Raw genomic sequence first — 25,039 nt, forward strand, 5'->3', positions numbered from 1 at the left:
TCTTGTGTGGTGATCAGCAGTGATGTGGTGGTTCACTTTTACACTGTGATCTGTAGCCTATAGTTCGGCTTTAGCTTCTAACTATCTTTGTCTTTTTAACCTGTTGTTGCTGCTGAGTCAGTTTGACATCCTGGATATATCCTTCAAACACAGACTGTAGACCCCTCTGTCTGCTTCTCTGTGGAATCACTCTTTCATTTCTCCAAAAATATGATAATATTTCTTCAGGGAGTGCAGTTAGTTACAGTGTGGGCTACATGCTTACTCTGACAGCTTGACAGACCATCAAAAAGGGACGGGGCTTAGCAAAAGGTCAATTACTTTGACCTTGAAAGAAAGAGCAATGAAAAAAAACGGTCTTACACTTCCTTTTTCATCATGGGTGGCCACGCTTGTAGAAGAAGCGTGAGCAGCTGAAAGTCCTCCCACTTCTGTGCAGCTTCCAGCAGCTCCAGGAAGAGGGCGTATCTCTTCTCCTCATTCTCCACGTCTTCTATCTCAATCTGAGAGGAAAGGGAGGAGAGACAGCAAATCAATCTGAGACCGAAAAGCACCGGCCTGCTGTGAGGCTCCAGATTTTTAAGATACCACCAGGTCATTAAACACAAAGCACAAATTAGCTGAATGAAGAGTGCTCAGTAACTAGACCATAACCATCTGTTTCTTTTAAATTCTGCTACACATGCAGTGCTGTGGATAAATGCGATGATAAATGCCAACATCAAGTGGATTTCAGTGATTTATTATCTTGGACACTTCCTCCAGACGCTCTCCAATACAAATGCGACAGAAACAAGAGAGCGGCTTTCATTGATTTCAAATGAAGCTCTCGAATTTGATGGCAAAACTTGACAACCTAACGATTGCAGCAGAGTTTGTGGTGAAGGCATTCCTGCCAAAACGCTGCCTGCATGAACCATGCAATCAGAAACACTCAATCTAGACGAGCATCAAAGCAAACTTCAGACGAGGTGCTGAGAGGACTGAATAAGGCTTCATGAGTGATGGCACATTTCACTGTTGTTTTAAAAAAACGTCACCTGTGGCCAAACTTATTCTACACCATTATGAGAAAGAGGGAGATGGAGTGGAGAGGGAGAGTGTGAGAGTGAAAAGGAATGAGGGAGGGTTAATGTGGAAAAAATGAGAGGAGGAGGAGGCGGAGGGAAAGTAATTAATTTTCTTCTCAAAGGTTGGCTTCTAGTGTGATTTAACAGTTCAGAGAGCGGCTGATTTCTGAGGGGAAAACTACAACCTGCCAAAGCATGGCTGCTGCAAAGACAGGCTCCGTCACACATGCACGCACACATTTACACACACACACACACACACACACACACACACACACAACACATACATCACTTGCAGCCAGACTCATAAAACATAGTTCAGCCTCAGTGGTGGGATCAAATTTATAAGACTGGGTATCTATGTAAAGCCTGGCGATGATTCACCAGCATAAAGGTCTGTACACAGTCTACTTTTTAAGACACTGGGAACTGTCTGAGAATAAACCTGCAAACACCTACCTCTTCTTTAAACCTCTATTATGACAGTTTTGTAATGAAGCTGGGTAGGTACGGAGACCATCTGTGCATCAGCACTGGTGAAAATCCCGCTCCAACAAACTCATATTTAGGCTCGTAAATTAAGCTGTCCCATTAACAATAATTTAATGAAACACATTTTTAGGCAGTAAAACACTTTTCCTCAGGGAGGATAAATAGCTGCATTAAGATGCCAAAGACCACCTCAATTATTCTCATATATGATGCAATATTGCCTTCAAAATGATTTTCTCTGTCAAATAAAAATCAGTAATACTGTAACAAATGGCTTGTCAGCGGCGGGCAGTGCTGACTAAATGTACAAATGCCAAAGTTGTGTGTGTGGCTGCGAGGACCGCACGCCCCACTGCCTGCTGCATCTACAACATTGTGGTTTACTCCTGGATTACAAAGCCTTTTAACGAAACATATGCCCGAGAGATGTTTGTTGAAAACGGTGGAGAGCTGCAGGTGAGCTGTTTTACGCTGTGTAGGTCATTGTGCAGTCAAAAGCAAATAAAGCCCCACATTGCCGGTTCACTCGCAACGACCAGAGGCACACAAATGTGTGTTCATGCAACAGGTGTGACTGTTCAATGTTGATGAGGCAGAAATATAAAAAGGCACTTATTCTGGTGACTGAAATTTGCTACAAAAAGTCAGTTGGCCACAGATTCACTCCACTATTGCTGAAAGGGACAGTTCATCCAAAAATCAAAAATACATATTTGCCTTCTTACCTGTAGTGCTATTTATCAGTCTAGACTGTTTTGTTGTGAGTAGATATGTCTGACTTCTCTTGAATATACTGAAATCAAAAAAGACAGCACTCAGCCTGTGCTCAAAGTGCCAAAAAATACATTTGAAAAACTCAACAGCAACGTCTCTATACAGATTCTAGACCTTGTTGTGAGCTGTTTCGTGCAGGAAATATTTTCTCTCTACCAAACTACAACCACCAAACATATCATTGCACATCTACCAATGGTCAAGAGGCTTGTGCTCAGCCAAGACGTAAACATTAATGGCGTCCTCTTCAGCTGAGTTGTAAGGGTAGCTGGCTAGGTGAGCTACCAGTTGAAGCACACTTCCTCCTGTGCAATGACACGGTTGGCAGGTGTAGTTTGGTAGAAAGAAAATAGTTCTGGCCCAAATGAGTTTCCTCCGTGGGGTGGCTAGGCTCAGCCTTAGAGATAGGGTAAGGAGCTCGGGCATCCAGAGGGAGCTCGGAGTAGAGCCGCTGCTCCTTTGCGTCAAAAGGGGTCAGTTGAGGTGGTTTGGGCATCTAATCAGGATGCCTCCTGGGCACCTTCTGTTGGAGGTGTTCTAGGCACGTCCCACTGGCCGGGGAACTCCTTGGGGTCCAAGCATTGCTGGGGAAAGCGACGTCTGGGGTGCTTTGCTTGGCCTGCTGCCCCCACAAAATGGCCCCGGTTAAGCAGATGAAAATGGATGGATGGATGGAAAATAGTTCCTACATGAAACCGCGACAACAAGGTCTGTGGATTGTATACAACAACCTTCACTTGTGAAATGGATCGTTGCAGCAGTAGAAAGATCGATATCCTCCTTTGTTTGAAGGTCTAAAAATCTATAAAGCTTTTCAGCGCTAAGAGCAGCGGCTCTACTCCGAGCTCCCTCCAGATGTCTGAGCTCCTAACCTTATCTCTAACTGTGCATTCACACCAAAAGCGTCATGAGCGTCATAAGCGGCCGGCAGCCATTAATTTTCAATGTATGCTTGCTACTAAGGGCGTCTGGAGCCTCGGCAGCAGCGAGCAGCGCGATGCCAGCAACTCACTGTGTCACTGTGAAGTTGAGAGAAGCTCAACTTTATGCAAATGAGCAGCGACACCACTGAAGCAGCAGCGAGCAGCAGCCAATTGCAGACCGTGAATATTCTAGGCGGGACAGTGAAAGAAAAAGAAAGAGAAGACGAAAATGGAGGAGAAGTTGATTGTGGCGGTCTCCGGTTTCCCGGAGCTATATGATGTGTCTCTGTTTATTTACAGAGACATCCAGAAGAAGTCAGAGGCCTGGAAAAGGGTATCTAAAATTGTTGGTTTGTCTGGTAAGTAAAATAGGCTTGTGTCGATCCATGTAAACAAATGCAAAGCACATAAACAGGTAGGTTAGTTAGAATGGAGCTGAACACATCTGCAGCGCAGCTTGAAAGCCCCGCCCCTTGGCAGCCTTCTGCAAGCCCTGCCAGAGCTGCCAGGCAGCACGATGCCAGCGACCTGGGCGACCGCTGGCGCTCATGACGCTTTTGGTGTGAATGCACAGTAAGGCTGAGCCCAGCTACCGGTCCCTTGTATCCGCGACCTCATTCTTTCGGTCGCTTCCCAGAGCTCATGACCATAGGTGAGGGTTGGGACATATATGGACCAGTAAATCGAAAGCTTTGCCCTCTAGGTCAGCTCCTTCTTCACCATGATGGTCCGGCACTGCGCCCCGCATTGCCACGAAAGCACAATGCCCAACCTCTGTTTCCCCCCCAGGTTAACACTGTTAGCTCTGTCAGCACTGTTGCTGTTGTTAGCGCTCTGTCAGCACTGTTGCTGTTGTTAGCGCTGTTATCAACATTAGCTGCTAGCTGCAGCTCCATGTTGAGAACCATGTGCAGACAACCTCTGAATCATAGATATGCTCTGAATATCGTTTACAGCTCCTTTAACCAACAGTATCATTTACTAACTGGTCCGACAGTCTCTTACTTCCTTGTGTCGGCAGTGGGACTCCATATAATCCACTTCCTCTTGTCATAGTGTTACAATGGACCGACACAAGGTGCAATGGATGACTGGTAATTAAGCAGTGCTCACATCGGCTGATTTCCTTAATAAAGTACTACTGATTCGGAGACATCGGTGGTGTTAAACCTCTAATTTACAAGTAAATGCACATGCAAATAAGTGGCAGCGCAGCAGATCCACGCACCGTGGGGTAGTGAAGCGCCTTATGATGGGGGATGGAGCAATAAATGAGCAAAGCTGAAGCTCAGGACCCTCTGGAAATGGAGGTCATTTGGGAAACAGAAATGGAATCTTAACTACCTGTAAAAAGCCCTCGCTGCAATCTAAAGCTCTCAAATTCATCACTGAATGTAAACTGCAACCCAAAGCCTGTTCGTCATTGTTATTGCCTCACTGTGGTATGAATGCTGAATACCGAACAGCCTCCCGCTATTGAAGCATTTTCTGATGTTTTACGGCCACATTTATTTACTGTTTGAGAATTCAAAGGAATACAAGACCTTGGGATTCCCTGGTAATATTTTGATTACATGTTCTCCCGACAAAACACATTGCAAGTTGCATTCAGACTCACAGACACACACCTACATCCTCTCACACGCTTGCACACACACAGACACACACCCCCATCAAAACTCACCTACAGTAGACCACAAATTAAATCGCTGCCAATTACAATGTGGCTGTGAGGCTTTTATTTTCTTAACAAGGAGGGATGGTAATTAATTATGCCTAGTGATTAAAATCAACATTTCCTCTGTGGTGTTGTACAAAGAACAGAGTGCAGGAGGGCAGGAGGGCAGAGAGAGGAGGGAGGGAGTGAGGGATGAGACTGTCAGCCAATACCATAACACTTAGCAGAGGAGCGCTGGCAAATTACATCTGACACGCGCTCTCTCAGTCAATCAGTCATCATACATTCTTCGCTTTCGCATCTATCCGGCTTTCAAACACTTGCAAACTCAATCCCTATCCATCTGCCCAGTCCAAGATCAGTTAGTTAGACGGCAGGATAAATGCTAATTGCAAAGTATATTTATGAACAAAGGCTGAATGTTTGTTTGGCTCATCACCACTCTCCCAGGATAAGTTTTAAACCTTTTTTTTTCAAATAATGACTGTCCAATCACAGAATATTATATAAGCAGCCTCTGTAGGCCTGTCAAACTTTGGATTCCTCTACAAAACAAAGTGCCTACTTTTGTATTGCTGCCTTTCAATAACCAATAACACAAGGTCTGAAGTGTAACCCAATTTGCCAGTTGTCCTGCAGCTGGCTGTTCACACCAGATATGCAAGCGACTCTGCTCTGTGCTCTGTTTAAATCACATTTAAAATTCTGTGTCTCTGTCTCAATGTGTGTGTGTGTGTGTGTGTGTGTGTGTGTGAGATTGCATATGTGTGTGGCTCTGCTTGCCCCCTTGCTCTCTGTTTAAAACAACAAATATGACAAAAATGCAGAAGCATGGGATGCATATTCTTATCTTTAACATAGTCAGATAATTTATATCATATCTAATATATCCCTTATTTTATTAAAAGTAGATTGTTAGTGTTTTCTTGCCATATTTGTTCACAGCTCACAGAAAAAATAGACCAGATTCTGAAACTATCCCTGCAGATCACAAGCCAGTGAGGACACTTGGTGCCACACCACGACCACTGTGAAAGGCCCAATTGGTTAACATGGGCGCTGAAAACAAGCGCTTCCACGTGCAGTGTGAACTTGGCGTAAGGAGTAGATTAAGCAGTATGTTTGTTTACTTTATGTAAACTACAATCGTTAACATGACCGACTCACTACAACAGTAACTCAAGTGTTCATCAAGGCCATATTATAGCATATTATTAATCAACTACTGTTTGTGGTAAACATTCTGTTACATAAAAAGCCCTGTTTACAACTGTTGTACCACATCCCCGTGTCACACTGCAGACTCACTGAGCTAACGTTAGCTGACTTATCTAGCTACAGTAACTGCAGCTGATAAAACCCCCGTAGTAATAGTTGACATTTCATGGAATATACAGAAGTATCTCATTAAAAGAATACTTCACCCCCCAAAAGACCATTTGTATATCAATTACGCTGTGCTGCCTAGAATTTGTGGGAAAAACTGTTTTTCTTGCATGCTTCCGGTGAACGACGAATCCAAAAACAGAAAATTCTTGATGAACTTAAGTGTCCGTGTTTAATGACAGCAAAATTGTATCAAAACATCTGCTTGTGTCACACAACTCGTGCAGTATAATCTAAGTATCATCTATCCTTTTTGACAGGAAATTGTGCGGAGAGTGAAACTTGTCTGTGCTCTCTTCAAAGCCAGACTCCATTGACAAAAACAACAGTTTTCCCTCGCTGAACACAGGGGCTGCTGGTCTAACGCTGCCTTAGTCAGTAAGTGTCCTTGTGTTAATGTGTGACTTTGATCAATCTGAATTAACCCTCTCAAATACCAAAGTCACATAATAACACAAACTAGCTAATCAATCGAGGCAGTGGTAGACCAGCATCTCCTGTGTTCAGCGAGTTAAAATTATTGTATTTGTCAATGGAGTCTGGCTTTGAAGAGAGCATAGAGAAGTTTCATCTTTAGTTCAGTTCTGCGTCAGATAGGGCTGTCTGTTTGGGAAGTACTGAGCATACGACTGGATAAATGAGACTTAGATTATACTGCATGTTTCGATGTAGTGCTGCTGTTGTTACATGTGGACCCCAATGACTTCAATTCATCAAAACTTTTCTCTATTTTTGGATTCTTTTCGTTTTCTTCATGAATTCAACGTAACATGGGCTGAGTAATTGATATTCAAATGGTCATTTAGGGGGGTGAAGTGTGCCTTTAAATCATTATTTTTTCACTCTGTTAGTCAGGTGCTCCAGGCAGTTAGGGCACCCCAGCAATGCCCAGAAGGTGAACTGGCACCTCTCAAGCTACTAGCCCACACTCATCCTGATTGGTTATAAGTTTCTTTGACAGATATGAAGTTATTCCAAAGCACTGAGGAAAGAAAGTAGAAAAAACAAACAAAACAAAAAAACAGTAGCAGCAAACAAAACAAAACAAACAAAATGAAGAAGCAAACATGGACTACGGCTACATACAAACACTTTCTATTAAAGATGGGCTGTACAAACATGAGCATAGACATGCATAAAAACACAACAGGTACAAGTAGAAAAGCAATCGCACACTCACACCGCACACATACACATACACGCATAATTCCCGTCAACACAGCGATTCACGTAAGCCAGTTGCAACCTCTGATACCGAGGGGTCAGCAAATAATACGATACCCCATACAAACAGTGCTGTGTGACAGAGAGCAGCGCATGCACACAGAAGCATGAAAGCAAACACACAAACAAAGAGCTGCTCGCTCTCACTGCCTGTAATTTCAAGCTTCAAAACCACTTTTTTTTTTTTCCCCTCTGCTGGCATGGGAAACAGTGCTGTTAAAATTATGCCGACCACATGCTACATGCTCGCCCACTGTGACTGGAAGTAGCCATGCTTTTAGCAAAATGATACACAGGGACACGGGAGGCGAGAGAAAAGCATGGAAATGAAGTAAGCAGACGGTGAGGCTGAAGCAAATGAATCTTGACAACGAGTAGTTACCAGCAGCTGCATTATCACTCTGACAACCTTTTACTTTTTAATACAGGGAAACATCAATGGGTGTGGGGGCTTGTATGAGCCTTGGTGCATGTGTAAAGTGATACTGTGGAATAGGTACTGCATTTTCCCAACTGCTGTGATTTGTTCATGAACTGGTGAGCATTATGAAATTTCATGACTCCTTTCCCCTTCAATGTAGCCTACAATATGTAATTTTCTGCAGCTAGGGGCCCTTCAATCAGAACAATGCAAAAGGCAGAGTGATGCTGTCACTGCAGTCAGTTTCTCCCTGTTAAGATTTCTTCAGTGTTCATCATTCAGGAGATTTTTACAGAGAGCTGAATTACCTGCAGAGGTCTCTTCCTCTCCAAAACAAACAGACCTGGTGATTAAACTGGTAAGAACACTGAGTAAAGCAGTTTCACATTAAAAATCAGTGTTTCTCTGACGCTGTTCAGCTCGTTTCGGAGAGGCCACTAGCTCAGCACCTGCTTATATGTGCTCACCTTTTTTTCTCTGATAACTTAAGATCCAGACATTGAGGAGGTTTTTACCAGGAGACGAATTATCTGCAGAGGTCTCCTCCTCTCCAAAACAAACATACCCAGTGATTTAAACCAGTAAAAACACAGAATAAAGCAGTTTCACATTAAAAATCACTGTTTCTCTGAAGCTGTTCAGCACAGCAGGGGCTGGAGCCGAGTTGCTAAACATCTAGTCAGCTTGTTTTCTTACTTAAAATCCCTCATTTAGTGAGTAAAAAAATGTATAGTTAAAACCAACCAATATCTGAAATGTTCATTGTAAAAATGTAGCTTAAACTGGATCAAATGCCAATTTATATTAGCTTCTTGCAAACAACCTTGACGCATGGGAATAGGGGATATGAAGCAAGTGACAAGTGACGGCGACCAAATGACAAGAACTGTGTCTTTAATTCAAATTATAGATTTCTCTGGGTTTGGACATTGTTAGAAACATTTGGGATAATGTGCACATCCTAAAATATTGGCCTAGTCTAAGATGTGTCAATGGTTACTGTTAATTGTTTATCCAACAAAAATATTTTTGGGCGGGTCTGCATGTTGGTCTATGAGTCAATTTTTCCATATTTCGATTATCTGCACTCCCACCAGCAGGGTCTGCTGGGAGCTAATGCTTGCTAGCGGTGCTGTTCATTTAGTGATTACCACTGATAACATTGTCCTGATCCGACAACGTTACTTTGAAAACATTATGACCATCAATTCAATTTATTTATAAATTGAATTGATGGTCCACCCTCCAGTCTCCTCCCACGTCGCCCCAGTGAGTAAGTGACTCAGTTTTGAGCTACAAGCGCCCTTTAGCATTGTTAACTAGACCTGTGTTGTCAATGTTAGCTCCGTTAGCAACATCAGCAGTGTTAGCACGGCTATTGGTGGTAAAACAGTTCACAATGCTAAAGGGGATCAGCAGCTCAAAATGAAGCCACTTGGGCTACCTGGGGGAGACCAGAGGGTGTCTACCATGTTTCCATAGCAACACGTTACCAACAGTAATTACAAATCAGCGGCACAGCTAGCTATCTCCCACCCAACCCGGGGTGTGTGCAGTGAAGAGCGGCTAAAGCTAACGTTGAGGCCGAGCAGTTGGCACTATGTTTCCGCATGTTAACGCAGCTAGCCAGCTGTCTGTTAGCAAAACCAACAGAAAATATAATGAAAGGCAAAACATTTACATCAAAAAACACACCTCTAAATGGACAGTGCTTTGAAATGCAGCACTCAAACTCAGGTCCACCAGACCTGTGTTATCAATGTTAGCTCTGTTAGCAACATTAGCTAACAGCATCAGCATGGCTACTGGTGCTAAAACAGTTAACAATGCTAAAGGGGATTTGCGGCTGAAAATGAAGCCGCTTAATCACCGGGCTACCTACCTCTAGAGACCAGAGGGTGTCCACCATGTTATCATAGCAACATGTGTTACCAACAGTATTCACAAATCAGCGGCACTGCTAGCTAGCTCCCACCAAGCGGCTAAAGCTAATGTTAGCTGACCAGTAGACTAGAGGCTGGGCAGTGGGCACTATGTTTCCACATGTTAACGCAGCTAGCCAGCTATCTGTTAGCAAAAACAACAGAAAATAAAATAAAATGCAAAACATTTACATCACAAAACATTTCATTTTGCAGGTTTTTTGTTTGTTTGTTTGTTTTAATTAAAAATGAATCAGTTAGTAGGGCAGCACGGTAACACAGTGGTTAGCACTGGTGCCTCACAGCTGATTAGTTACCAGTTAATTGGTGTCAGGCTATCAAAAGCAAAATTAACTGTAACTAACATCCCTAATCTGGACATTTTCAGAATTTTTAATGCGGATAACGTACGTAATGCATCTTACAGCAATATGGGGTCAATATAGGATGCTTCACCGCACTGACATCAGCCTTATCTCTTTGTAAAACTGCACACTCACGCTTGTTATACTGTCTCACTTGGGATGTTTCTTTCTTTTCACCCTAAACTAAGAGGGCTGACTCAAATGTCATCACTTCTAAAGTTTTATAAAGTTGTACAAGAGCACAGTCACACGCACGTTTCTTTAGGACAAACAGCAATTACAGAGCGCGCTGTAGTTTGTCCAAAAAAAGCTTGTGTAGTCAGACAGGGTATCTCTACACTGATTAAAAACTGCAATGCAGTCTAACCCGGCTATCAGCATATGATAATAAAACAGGGGAGAAAAAAAGAGAGGAAGTGTGTGTGTGAGTGTGTGTGTGTGTAAGAAAGACGGAGAGAGACGAGAGCTGCTTTGGGGCAAATCGATAGGCAGAGCAGAAAGCTGTCAGAAGCCACGTGGGCGAAAACACACACACACACACATACACACACATACACAGTTCACCAAAGGATAAAAATGGAGATGAAGTAAAAAAGACTGCAGTAGCATATGTGTGTGTGTGGGTGTGAGTGTGTGTGTGTGAGAGAGAGACAGAGGGCTAGACAGATGAAAGTGGAGTCATCTATCCCTCCTGAGAATAACTGGCATGAGACTTCTTTCACTCCATTTAGAGGAAGACACACACACACACACACACACACACACTAACACCAAAACATAATAACGACCATGCAAACAGGCACGCAGGTGTACACACACACACACACACACACACACAATCAAAAACAATCAGCTGAATGCCACTGAAACAGAGCTTCAATAAACTCCTGTGGAATAATTTCCTCCATATGTCACTGTCTTTCCTAAAGGAATAAACTCAGACTAAATAAATATTCCGACATCAAAGCGCTCCACTGTAGTCTTTCAAATTTGAACCGCTTTCAACACACAGGTGACACTTGAAGGTAATACTGTAGATAATTTTAGACACACACACGGGGTGAATGAAGAATGCCCTGCTATTAACTGAATCTTCAGGAGTGAACATTAAGGGGTGTGCATCCAGAGATGTGAGCCCCTCAGCAGGCTTTGAGGTATTTTTATTTGTTAGACAATAAGCATGTTTGCCAACAACAGAGCTCACATGCATATTCAGGGTCTATAGGGAGCTCGAGCCCTTTGCTACATCCTCTTTATTTATCTTACTTCATTCTATTTTTGAAGGTTAGCTGCAAAAGAAACTACGGTGGCTTTCCTGCTATTGAAAACATGTTTTTGTCCATTTGGAACATTTCATAGGGGGTTTCAGTTTAATATCAACACCTACCTTAAAGGGACCGTTCACACCTAGATCCAAAATACATAGTTTTCCTCTTACCTGTCATAAGGCTAGGCGATATGACCTCAAATCAATATCACGATTAACTGAACATGTTACCTCGACAACAATTAATGAACAATTATTTTGTATGACACTTTTGGTGGGCGGGGCTTAGCTGGAGGCAAAACAATTCTCCACAGACATTAGCATTAGTGTTAGCTAGCAAGTTCTGTTGGCTTGTTTCAGACTATGCAGGAAGATGATAAGAGTGGTGCATTCAGAAATACTCATTCTGAGTGCTGGAGTGCATTCTGGCACAAACTGGACTGTTGGTAAATTTGGAGCGCTGTCGAAATGTACTGTTCGGCATCCAGAGCACCGCACTCTCGGAGTGGCAGAGCCCCGAGTGGAGTGAATGTGTAGCCCCTTTTACACTGCCAGACTTTCCGCGAATTTGGGCCGTTTTGCCGGCAAGCTGCGAGCGTTTAGACACACAGAGCCGGATTGGCGAGTTGATCCGAGGTGCCCAATTTTCCGCCTTGTAGCATATTCATATTGGCGGAACCCTTTTATTTTAAGCAGACTGAGGCGGTCTTCTGCAACGGGAGGGGCTGTTGATGACTTGTGGGAGGAGCTGTTGATGACGCCGCACGTGCGAGCCACTGGCGGTGGATAAACAAGAAACAGCTGATAGCAGGAATTAGCGAGCAGCTAGTAGCAAGAGGGAAACGCAAACCTGACAGACACGGTAAAGATGAGCAACTGGGGAGAATTGCGCGCCCTCCTTGTCCTCGCAAACATAGAGGCCATTAACCGTCAGATGACGGGGACGGTGAAGGACAGCCAGCTTACGAGAGAATCGCCGAAGGACTGACCAGCCGCGGCTTCCCTCCCACGTCACTGTTTACGTCACACGCTGAGCTACATGTTTTGTTACCTGCTCACGCCCCCCATTGCACCGAAAAAGGTGCATTCTGTATAAACAAAAGTAGGGAGGCGGCATTTTGCTGCACTCCCCGATTTTGTTTTTATACAGCCAATGCTGAAAGAAGACTGATTGGGCTTTCCTGCAAATTTGCACAATTCCTATCTAAAAAGGGCTTGAGGATTACCTTAACCGTTCATTAATTCATATAGAAATATAACGCTCCATTTCTTCGACCAACAGGGCTCTCATTTCAGTGTAGAGCGTCAGACTGAATTTATGAACGCACCATGTCAGGTCACTCACTCTCCGGGACCGCGAGTGTTACTTGAATAAGTAAACACTGACCAACGGGACCAGACTGGCCGACCTGTATGCTGTCACTCAGTGGATGGATGATGTCACAGGAAGCTTTGTGGTTGGTTACTATGCCAATCTTACAAAGGAGGACGACACTTGAACAACACTACTGGACGGCACTACTTTTTCCTTAACCTGATATGAAGTGTGCCCTGCACATGTGAGCATTTTTGATGATCGCCTCCGTCCAGTCCTTTCGTCTTATCACATTTAACCATAGTTGTCTTTGTTTGTGGTGATGGGCAGTGGCAGCTGGTATGTGATAAAATTTAAGTTTTGAGCCATGACTCCTTCTATTCTGGCTCCCAATAACACATCAAGACCACATTTTAAGACTCCTATGTAGCCTACAGCCCTGTGGTGGAGAGGCAGGTTTTGCCTCCAGATAACAAAGTGATGTCATTGTGATGTGGCATGTGTACGGCCCCTTATCAAGCTCCTTAACTATTAAAATGTAGTAAAAGATTCTCAGACACTAAAGCGCACACCAAAATGATCTAGATTGATAAGAAGCACTACAGGTGAGAGGATGACATGAATTTTGATTTTGGGGTGCACTGTCCCTTTAAATGCTTCAGTGTAGGTTGCAAACAGGAACGTGAATGTTCAAGGTCAAGCCCCCACAGAGCTGCTGTGAGTGATTACCACTCTGGTGAAAGGTGCTGACTGACATTTACTCTACTTTGTCAACATACTACTGATCCTCTCACCTCATCATAAAACACTGTCAGCTGATGGTAAATGAGAGCTGTCCGTGGTGCTGAGAGGCTCGCTGAATGAAACCGTGTTGGAGTACAGTGTGTTTCATACCACGGCTCGATGAACTCACTGTTCGTCCTTTGTTGTCCTGTCACAGCCTATTGAGGTTTGTGGCAGTCACACCTGTAAGACCTGACAGAAATATACTGCTTTAACGGCCTTTACACACCTGGAAGTCTGAACCAAGGTTTGCATTTGATCCATTATGTGAGTGCACTAAAGAACTACACAACATACCAAGTCACTCCTGTCGTCATCACCTGCGTCAGCTGCATCTCTCTATACTTGACATTGATTAGTTTGTGGACAAGCCCTGCCATCCCCTCACAAAATAATGGAAAGATGTGAGTCTTTGACTCTTTATAAAGTCGTCTCCTCTGTTACCCATGTACTCATTTTGTTATATTGTACCGTAAATGGAACCTGAAACCTACGCTGTATATTCACTACCACTTAACATTTTCCCTGCTCCGATCACCACCTATCTACTCTGAGCACAGCTACCATCACTCTCTGTGGCTAAATCACACAAACATACTATGCAATGAGGTGCCACACTATTACTACCACTTGGCGACAGCTTGCCAATTTCCTGTAAGGTCTGAACCATCCAATAAATGTTTTCATGCCAGGAACAAACCAAACCGTGGTTCAGTTTGATCTGGAGCAAGGGTTAACGGTTTGATCTGGGGAGGTCTTGGTTCAAATTAAAGTGACCAAAGTCAGGGCGTCGGTGGCTTAGTGGTAGAGCAGGCGCCCCATGTACAAGGCTGTTGCCGCAGCGGCCCCCGCAGCGGCCCGGGTTCGACTCCAGCCTGTGGCCCTTTGCTGCATGTCACTCCCCCTCTCTCTCCTCCTTCACACTCATCTGTCCTATCAAATAAAGGCTTAAAAATGCCCAGAAAAATATCTTTAAAAAAAAAAAGTGACCAAAGTCTCGACCAAACAAGGTAGGTGTGACGTTTAAATGGCCTAACCTGGAAATCCAGATACCCCACCCCTAGCAAATTCGAATTTGCTCTGCACGGGGATATGGCCCCAACAAGCAGAGCCCGGTGAATCGCCATCGGACCAATCAGATCAGTCTATCTGACAGAGGTGGGCTCTGGGCGGGCGTAACATGATGAGGACAGCGCTGCGCCGTAGGAGTCGAAAAGTAAATAACCAAGATGGCAGCTGCTGAAGGACCGCGTCCATTCAATTAAGCTTTGGAAGAAACGCTAAGCCAACTACACTTATATTTTTCTTTGAGAGAGGAACAGAAGACTGCCCTAGAAGCTTTCGCTTCCAGGAAGGACATTTTTGCCGTTTTGCCGACGGGATACAGCAAAAGCATAATATATCAGTTAGCCCCACTGTTTGGCAAACCAATGGGGCTAACTGCAATGAATACGTCACCTTGTTTTTTGCTCTGATTGGCTATCGTGCTATCCAATTGCGTGCGGTGGCATTTAATATGCCTCAGTTAGTGCCGCCCCTTGGGTAGGAAGGGTGTATCGATGAGGGCCAGACTCAAAATCTTTCTAGATTTGAGTCTGGATTTCCAGGCTAGGGTTGACCCCCTTTTGCCTTCACAACTGCCTCACTTCTTCATGGCATCGATTCAACAAGGTGCTGGAAACTTTCCTCAGAGATTTTGGTTCATACTTTTAGAGCAGATGTGGCTCAGAGGTTCGGCAATTTGATCCCCAGCTCCTCCAGTCCACACGTCAATGTATCCTTGGGCAAGATACTGAACCCCAAATTGCTCCGGGTGATTGTTCTATTGGCATGTGAGAATGTATGAATGGTTACTGAGTAGCAGGTGGCACCTCGTATGGTAGCCTCGGCCCCCAGTGACTAGTAAAAGACTAGAAAAGCGCTATTACACTACTAGTACAGTCCATTCACCACTTACCAACATTGATTACTCTGGGTTACGGCCAAGTTTGCCCAAATGACCTGGAATACTGGAATATACCTGGCGTTTGTTGGCAGGTTTTCTTGGTGATTTTGTGTTTCTCACTCTGCACATGGGATTCCACTGTCTTGATTTCCATCGTGCTGAGTTTGAAAAACATTTTGCAGGAAATACACAGAGCCTCATATGCATTGCCCTCGAAGTTCTACCAGCCATGCCTCAAAATGTTGGCTAAATAACCAATTTTCATGAATTTGTACTTCCCCATGTCCTCCAGGGGAGAGCTAGTTGCAGGCAGTGGATCCTCTGCTCTGAGAATCCTGGCCAGAAACAAAATATGAGTGCTCGTTCAGTTATCCTCTTCTAAGTAAATTAATTAAAAAAAAAGTTACAAATTAATTTGAGATTTTACAATGCAACATGATAAAAGATAATTCATAAAATCTTAGCATCTATAATACATTTGATTTAAGACATCTGAAAACCAATTAAAGCCTCATTTTTAGATTAATGACTCCAGTGCCTTTAATACATTTTAATGGCCGCAGCAACACTACAGTATGTTCACATATATAATGTATAAGTGTAATGTGTGTATTGGCAGCCCTCAGAGTTATTTTCATCCGAGCACCAATTTGTACTGCCCCCTGAGGAACCGTAGCATCATGCAATCAAGATTTAAAATGAGAAAACTGGGATCAAAGTGTCAGTCAGTTTGTGCAAATTAGGGGTCTGCTTGAAAAATTTCACCCCACTCGTAACGAGAGCCCTCCTCCAGAAGTGATTAGAGAGACGTGGGCTCAATGTCTGACGCTGAGTCAAAACAAATAAAGAGAGCAGCCAATTTGTTACAAGAGACGGAGAAAAAAGTGTTTTTTAATTTCACTTTTCATTAATCTAAAATAAACTACATGCATCAGTACGTAGGAAGTGAATATTGAGTTGTTTTATCTTCCTGTCACTGACTGATTCATGACATCTGTGATATGATTAAGCACATGAGTGGTTACATTTGTGGTTAAACACACAGTGTCTTGGTTTTTACACCCAATGTGTTCTGCAACACAGAAGATAGAAGAATATTGCATTTAGCAATAGTGGGGTTTTTTTTATGGAAGGAAACTAGAAAGAACTTAAATAGAGCCCATCTGCTTTGTTGTAAGTAGGGCTGAACAGTATATCTATAGCATATCAACACTGTGACATACAATTAGATATAAGACAGATAGATTTTTAAAATCATGTTATAGTAAAAAAAAAATTTCCGTGGCTTTAAATGCTGCATTACAGTAACGTGATGTCATTTCTGGAGCTCTTTATCCTAACTGATTTAGAAATTTGGTTGCAGGGCTGCCTCCGACTAAGAATTTTCCTAGTCGACCAATAGTCGTCATTTAGGGCCATTAGTCGACTAGTTGCCTGCATGTTGACGATATTAATGTAATTATTAGATTATATATTTTGGGCGGGGCAACACAATGGTTTGAGTTGAAGGTGTGAGAATAGAATAGTATCAGTAACATTGTTAACACTGTGTACATTACAGAGAAATACAAAACCGTACTAATGAACCTTCATTAATATAGGCCTATATTTTATCTACAAGTGCACGTCACACACTGAGCGAGCCGCCTGTTAATGACGCTGTGGGCTAATGGGCATGTAGCTACTTCCATGTTTCAGATGATACGTCATGTTTGTAGTCGACCAATGAAGATGAGTTTACATATCACCTTGGGTTCGTCCTTCACCTTCTCAAAATGATCCCACACTTTGGATTTCCTGCCCGACATGTTATTAACTAGCCTGTGGAATAACCGCAGGTACCAGCCCTGGAAATTAGGGGCCGAACACATGCAGAGTCTTTAACTGTCGGGTGCTGGGCGCTACTCTTGTACCTTTTCTGTGCCAGCTTTCAAGAGTACAGCGGCAGGTTGTGTCCAAAATCCTGAGTGCAGAGCTGATCTTCTTCCAGGCGCGGTTTATAAGTGTGTAGACCTATCGTCCATGGGACAGATGTAAAGCTCTGGGTACTGGATTTTTTCTGATTGTCGGGAGTGGGGAATTGACCCCAAATATCAACACCAATAGTCAACCCCACAAAACAACTCTCAATCTCCGATAAGAACTCCAAGATTTCAAGGAAATGATCACAAAAATGTGTGTTAATTATTAATTCAGTATCATTTGTTTCATCTTCAAGAGTTACAATTATTTCCACCAGGATTGAAATCACATCCTGTTTGGAGTGTGAGTGTTAATTAACGTGTTCATGTTTAACCAACTACATGTGCTGAGGTGGAGGTGTTACATAAATCTCAAGTGATCTATTCAACACAGCAGTCTCTGAAAGCTTGTTGCCTTGCATGAGGTTTTGAAGGAGCACAGTTCATAATTAAGACTTACAACTTCACTCTGAGTACACCGACTGAAATATTATATATTAAAGGGACATTGTGTACCATTTTCAGTTGTTTGTTGGCAAAAATTGATGTCTGCATTCATAAATATGTCATCACTGGTGTACTATTACCTCCACCGATAATCTGACTTATTCTCGTAAAAGGAGAATTTCGGATTTGTTTGTACATTGTGCGGGTAAGTCGTCTGTGGGGTTCCATTACGTTTCGCCATCTTAAGAATACACCCGCCAGCAAGGGACATACAGCACCGCCTTCGGCGTTTTCGTTGAGAGCCAGGCCAGCACTGCGTGACTGAGGAGCCGAAGGAGAGGAGCAAGAGGCGCTTCGCTACTACCCTGGCAAATTTGAAACAAAGTCCCACTCTTTGAGTATAATGCAGGATCATGCATATGCAGCATCATGGGAGACGGAATCCTTGTCGCCAAGAAAGCGCAAAAGGGAATAGAAAAGGCAGCGTGACCGGCGAATTAAAAAAACGAAGGCCCACATCGGGGTAGCCTTTCCCAGGTAGAGAGAGCTGCTGAGGGAGAATGGTAATGCAATCACAGGCCAGCGCCGCTGTTGGCTGTTAGCCGCTGTTAGCGGCCAGTCGCTAACAGCCTCATCCCTCTCCTCGCATCACTGCGCCGCTGTTAGCCGCTGTTAGCCGCTGTTAGCCGCTGTTAGCGCTGGCCTGTGATTGTATTACCTTTCTCCTTCAGCAGCTCTCTCCACCTGGGAAAGGCAACCCCAATGCTGACCCTTGTTTTTTTAATTCGCCGGTCACGCTGCCTTTTTGATTCCCTTTTGCACTTTCTTGGCGACGAGGATTCCGTCTCCCGTGATGCTGCATAATACATGATCCTGCATTATGCTCAAAGAGTGGGACTTTGTTATGCGGCAGTAGTGCCGCTGGCCACTAACAGCTGTTAGCGGCGCAGTAATGCGAGGAGAGGGATGAGGTGTGTGAGGTTGAGCCACTTGTCAGTTGTCAAAGGACAAGACGTGATTGGTTTGTTTCAATTTACATCCGCCCCAACAGTCCTACGTTGTAAACACAGCCAGCATGGTGAGGAGGGGGTTTGTCAACTCGCGTCGCGTGTGTCTGTGTAGGAGCCTGAATGAATACTCCATGTAGTATCGGATGACATGGTTTCATCAGTGTTATAGCTTTTTGGTACACAGCGGCTACAGTTGTTGCAATACGTGTATGAAACAGTGAGGCGCTAGAGTGCGCCATCTGTTTGAATGCAATATATGATTTCAACGTTAGATGGGAGAAATTCCTACACACTGTGGCTTTAAGTACTATGGAGAGTAAATGGCTCTTTGGCACACCACATGATGCCCAGGGTTTGACACCATTTTTAATAGTGGATGGGGCCCATCTCCACTTAATTTTTGACCGCCTTGCTAACGTTTAAGCGTTCACATTTAACGCTTCGTAAAACAGTAACTACAACCGGCAAAAGCTATATATTCAAGGCGTGAGGCAACTGTTTACTCAGTCATCTAGTGACTAACTGCATTACAGTGGAGATGAGAACCCGTCAGAGTCCATCATAGCTCAATAATTTACAGTCATTGGTCAATGAGGCTACACATGGCATGCCTGCTTTGCAGTAATGAATCAGGACAACACGGACTGACAACAGAAAACCAGAGTTATTTCTAGTCTGGAAATGTTGAAGACGAACATCTCAATCACTCACAATCAGCAGGGGGATGTTCTCATGGATATTCTCAGGAATAAATCACGGCACTTGTGAGACACGACAATCAGTACTGCTGGTCAAGTACCGAGTTGAAGTTTGTTCAGAGTTTAATAATCATCGCTTGAACTTTTAACATCAATAACTGTCATCAGAGGTTCATTGAAGAAAGGAGTATGAAGTCACAGCTGAGCCTCCCTGACTGCCCTTACAAAACACTCCGTGGACGGACTGCCAATGGATTACGTTGACAGAAAACAGGCCAGAGCTAGGATGGGTACAGGCTGAAATATTTATGAACAGTAATGCATCATTGCTGGTCAATCATCTCCTCTACTGAGACATACAGTATGACAGAATCTGTTTTCTAATAAACACATCAAGTGTCTATTTTCTAAGGGGGATCAAAATTCTTGAAGGAAGACCAGGAGTCCTCAGCACTGAAAGCAGCTCTGTTGGGCTGTGCTTAATGCTGCTAAATGCTAATGTCAGCAAGCTAACATGCTAACAATTGTCCGATGAAGGTCTGAAGGACTGAAACATTAGGCGTTTCTCAATCTGCGTTCTTGCCTGTACCTGTGTTCTTGTGGACTTGTGAAACGTCATCAGTCGCAGCCCAAATACTGTTCCAATTCGAAGTCTGCATCAAGCCAAGTACAGTCCAAATGCCCGGATGTGAACTTGCTCTGCCCGTTCCATCGGGGATGCATCGGGAGGTGACTTGTGTGGACTTTTGAAAGCCAGGTATCCCAGAATGCATTTCTCACAGACCAGCGGCAATGGCAGCCGTCCTTGGGAGTTTGTACTCCCGAGTCGAACTTGCCAAGTCCGAACTTGGCGTACTTGGTATTGAGAAACGCCAATTGTCTTAAAACAACACAACCCAGCAATAAGCGAGACAGTGTGCAGGAGCCCTTTTCTTTGTCTTCTAGATTGCACCTCCTTCAATGCACCCGTTCTACAATCGGGTGTGCACTGATTTTTCCAAGAACATGCTCATAATTACAGTGCTAACATGCTGATGTTTAGCAGGTGAAACATTTTCCAGGTTCACAGTTCTAATAAAGCTTATTGACATGCTAATTGTCTCTTGTTAGCTCTAAACAGCTGAGGTGGAAGATGGAAATTAATTCGTTTTGCAGGTATTTAAACCAAATCCTGTTGTGCTATATCATCGGCAACTGGAACTAGATGAAAAATCAAATGTATCAAGTGTGTAAGCAGAGTTTCTCATCAGAATGAGGAGGAGATAATGGATGGTGAGACCTGGGGGAGACGGCTGGGCTGGTGTTCCTGGTGACAAAAGCAGGTATATTTTCAAAGAGACATCCTGTAATACACGTAGATGTGGGGTGGACGCAGGGGACGCATCCCCATCAACATTTAGAAAATGGGCACTTGGACATTTCCACCATAACTTGATGCAGAAAAGGCACAAATTGGTGCTGAAAATTTCGCAAAAATACAGGAAATGTGTAAATGTTGACGCTCTCAATTCTCTTGCAGAGGACCCCCCCCCCCAAACCCCCACCCCTTTCATATGTGTGTGTAGGTGTGTGTCCCACCTACGCCCTTGCATCTGACACATTTCCATCTGAGGATATGGCGACAAAACCAGCTACTTCAAGCCAAAACATGATTTTTACTAAGCAGTGGACTGCACTTGTATAGCGCTTTTCTAGCCTTCCGAACACTCAAATCACACTTCATGTCACATTCACCCATTCACACAAAGATTCACACACTGGTGGCCGAGGCTACCATACATGGTGCCACCTGCTACTCAGTAACCATTCACACGCTTTCAAACACCAGTGGAGCAGCAATCGGGAGCAATTTGGGGTTCGGTATCTTGCCCAAGGATACTTCGATACGGTACTCATCCCCCATTCTTCTACGGCCCGCTCTACCACAGAGCCACAGCCACACCCAAGCATAACCAGATGGTTTTTGTGCTTAAACTTAACCACACATTAATCACAGCGTTGTCACAATATAATATATAAAACTGAAACTGAAAGAAACATAAAGCTTAAACATTTTCAACTAAATATCTGTGGTTTGCAGACATGTACAACGCCAACATTTAATATGGTGCTGGGGTTTCAAAATCTTGTGCCAAAGTGACAACATGGTGGTGCTGGACAAATGGCACCAAAGTCCTTCAATCCATCCTCTGGGAACCATTGATACCTGTGCCAAATTTAATGGCAATTCATCTCAATGGTTGTTGAGATATTTCAGTTTGGACCAAAGCAGTAGACTGACCAGCCAACAGGCCAGCATGGCAATCCATGAAGCTACGCTGCTAACACAGCTTAAATCACAACCTTCTGGCCTCACATTATACAACTGTAATAGCATGCTATATCAGGCAAGCCTTTTCAAACAGACAATTTAATGGCAGGTACATTTGGATGGAAACTGGAAGCCTATGGGAGAGTTCAATCCAGTATTGATCGCTTCAAAACAACCCGTAATGGAATGGAACTGATATGAAACGTTGAAGTAATTGGAAAAGGACACTTAGATTACCACTTTCCCAGGCTGAAATTACACAGGTACACATCAACAGCCACTACACACACACACACTCATATGGTCAGAACAAACCCTACAAAAGCCCCTTTAACACACCAGTAATCACACCACGCCACACACATGCAGACCTTGAACACACATCATGTCTTCGCAGCAGATAAGAGCTGACCCTGCGACTGACTCATTAAAGTGTGTGGTGAACAAATCATCACCTCTGTGCGTAACACTGTGGTAGACAGGTTAATGATCGGTGCTACCATCACTGTCTGTCATGACAGCTCTCTCCCTCTCACTCGTCACATCTTATTACCACTGCCAATCATGACGTGGGCGCCATCATTCCCACCTTTCAATCAAATGAGCAGATTAAATGGAGGATAGCACCTTTTTTTTTATTAAACATCACGGCATGGAAAAGTGCTCCAGGGTCAACTTCATCATTTAAGGGTGTCAGTTTGCTAAATTAAAACGGCTATCACCTTTTCTTCAGCTAACAGTTTTCTGGAGGTTTTACAATAAAGAATGTCATGACTTGTTGTGAATTACTTGATGTTAAAATGTTGTGACTGTCGGCACTACAAAATAAATTGTTTTTTCATCCCGGATTCTATTTCTTGCCCCAATGACCACGGATTGTTCAAAGGTGGATGTTTGACCTACACTTCCTCCCTCCTGCCAGCACAGTAAGCAATTTTTGTGAATATTTCATCAAGGTTTCTTATTTACATTTCTGGGCCTGCTGCCCCTAAAAGGCAAAGAGCAGCAGAGGCAGAAGCTGTAAAATTGAGGAGAAAAAGGGTTTGAAGTTGTCAAGCTAACTGGAAAGCTTTATATATAGAAAGGTTTATGATGTCTTAATTTCATCCCAATTATTTTACCTCAAAAATGTGGCCATAAAATCTGCCTAATACCTTAAATACGCAGATACCCCTTAATCTTTGGATAATATACACTGAATATAAATACAGTACAAAAAAAGTGAAGCTTTCGTGTCCATTTTAAGTAGATTGCTGCAGAAAAGAAGTCAGTTCATGGACATTACACATATCTCTGTTTTGCTAGGTGTATATTTTGATATTTAATATAATCAAGGGTACTGCTCATTATTTATTAGAGGGAAGGGTGTGGTGCAAAAAATGGGCAGGCAAGCTTGGAAGGGACTTATGTTTCTTATTTTTTATTATTATAGATTTATAAAGAAAACATGCAGGTTTGGAAGGCCATTTCTCTTTAAAAATCACCATTTATCATCACTAGAAACTGTTAAAACAGAAATTATTGTTGGATTTTCAAATGTCTGACGGTCCTTGGACACATTTTTTGTGACAAACGCTTCCGTCAGACAAAATAATCATAACCAAATCTGAGTGTAATATAGATATATTTAATCAAATTACTTTATTTTATATCTCCTTTAAAATGTGGCCAAAAATAAACCATTTGCACTAACCAACACGACAATAATGAAAAACCCAAGGCTTTTCTTAACACCAGGATTTCATCTTCAGCTCTAAACTCTCAAAAATTGAAGGGTAATCTTTAAAAATCTAATAAATAATTTATAGTGGAGGAAGGTTCTTGCATTTTCAAGGAGGGATTTTCATTCAGAAAAATATCAAAGAAAAATATTTGTAGCTTCGGGAAAGGTCCAAAAAAAAAAAAAGTAGTCACACCTCAGCCATCCTTTGAAATAAATAACAATCCCTAATTTATAATTTAATACATTTTAATATGGAATTTAAAGTATCCTAACAACACTAGACTGCATAGATTCCACAGTGCAAAGCTAAGATGACAGTTATGCTACTGAAACTATGCTATGCATCAGAGTATCAGTAGCATAACTGCTAACTACGTTAGCTTTGGCAGTAGTTAGCTAAATTGTTGTTTTCTCAAGAATGATTGGATTTAGCTGCTTCCCCATTTCGTTATGAGGAATAATTAATTGAATTACTGAGATGTTAAAACTTGCTATGTTTCATTTACAGATAACAACTAGAGAAAATAAGTAAATCTAGTTTAAGCTAGCTGTAGCTAACGCACCAGTTAGCTTTTGCTTGATATGCTGCTGCTTTAGCGGTTTGTCTGTTACTGCAAATTTCACATACCATGTACACACATTTTTCTGTATGTCTATGGTAAAATAATAATCCATTCTTGGAGTCAATATACTGTCTTTTGTTGCTATGTAACAATGGTGTAGGGGAAAATATCACAAGGACACAAAAGATGTACAGAGGATGAAAATGAACACTCAGTAGAATACAGTTCATTCAGGTAACTCACAAAGGCAGCGAAGCAACAAACACAGGAGAGTACTCTCACAAAGGGACAGAGAAATTCCTTCAGGACAGCAACAAGGCTAAAAATATCAAAGAGTGTGTTTGTTTTTCTATACTTTATTTTGTAATTAATAGGCTACCTAAATGAAAAAATTAAGCAATAATATATACATTAATTGGACTGATTTAATAACTTTTAAGTACTTAAAGTGCGCACTGTGCAGCTGTGTCATCAAGGAAAATAAAAGTATCGGATATATAAAGCTATCGGATTGGGACTTGGTATTAACAGATACTGAATATTAAATGGCTCTGATCAGGGACAAAAACCTTGTTCAGAACATCCCTACTAATAAGTCTTATATAAGGTTTAACAGGCAAGCTGCGAGCGTTTAGACACACAGAGCCAGATTGGCGAGTTGATACGAGGTGCCCAGTTTTCCGCCTCGTAGGCTAAACATATTGGCGGAACCTTTTTAGCTGAAACAGACCGAGGCGGCCTTCCACCACGGGAGTGGCTGT

General features: G+C 42.9%; 1 protein-coding gene across 1 annotated transcript in view; it reads right to left on the minus strand.

The window, feature by feature from the left end:
- The window catches only part of nbas (NBAS subunit of NRZ tethering complex), a 281,527-nt gene that overhangs the window by 37,283 nt on the left and 219,205 nt on the right, over window positions 1-25,039 (minus strand). Inside the window, exon 50 of the mRNA XM_050057998.1 lies at window positions 364-503. Within this exon, the coding sequence (XP_049913955.1) occupies window positions 364-503 (140 nt within the window). The remainder of the gene's footprint in view (window positions 1-363; window positions 504-25,039) is intronic.

The sequence above is a fragment of the Epinephelus moara genome, chromosome 12 (genome assembly GCF_006386435.1).
Source record: "Epinephelus moara isolate mb chromosome 12, YSFRI_EMoa_1.0, whole genome shotgun sequence".
Classification (NCBI taxonomy): Eukaryota; Metazoa; Chordata; class Actinopteri; order Perciformes; family Serranidae; genus Epinephelus; species Epinephelus moara.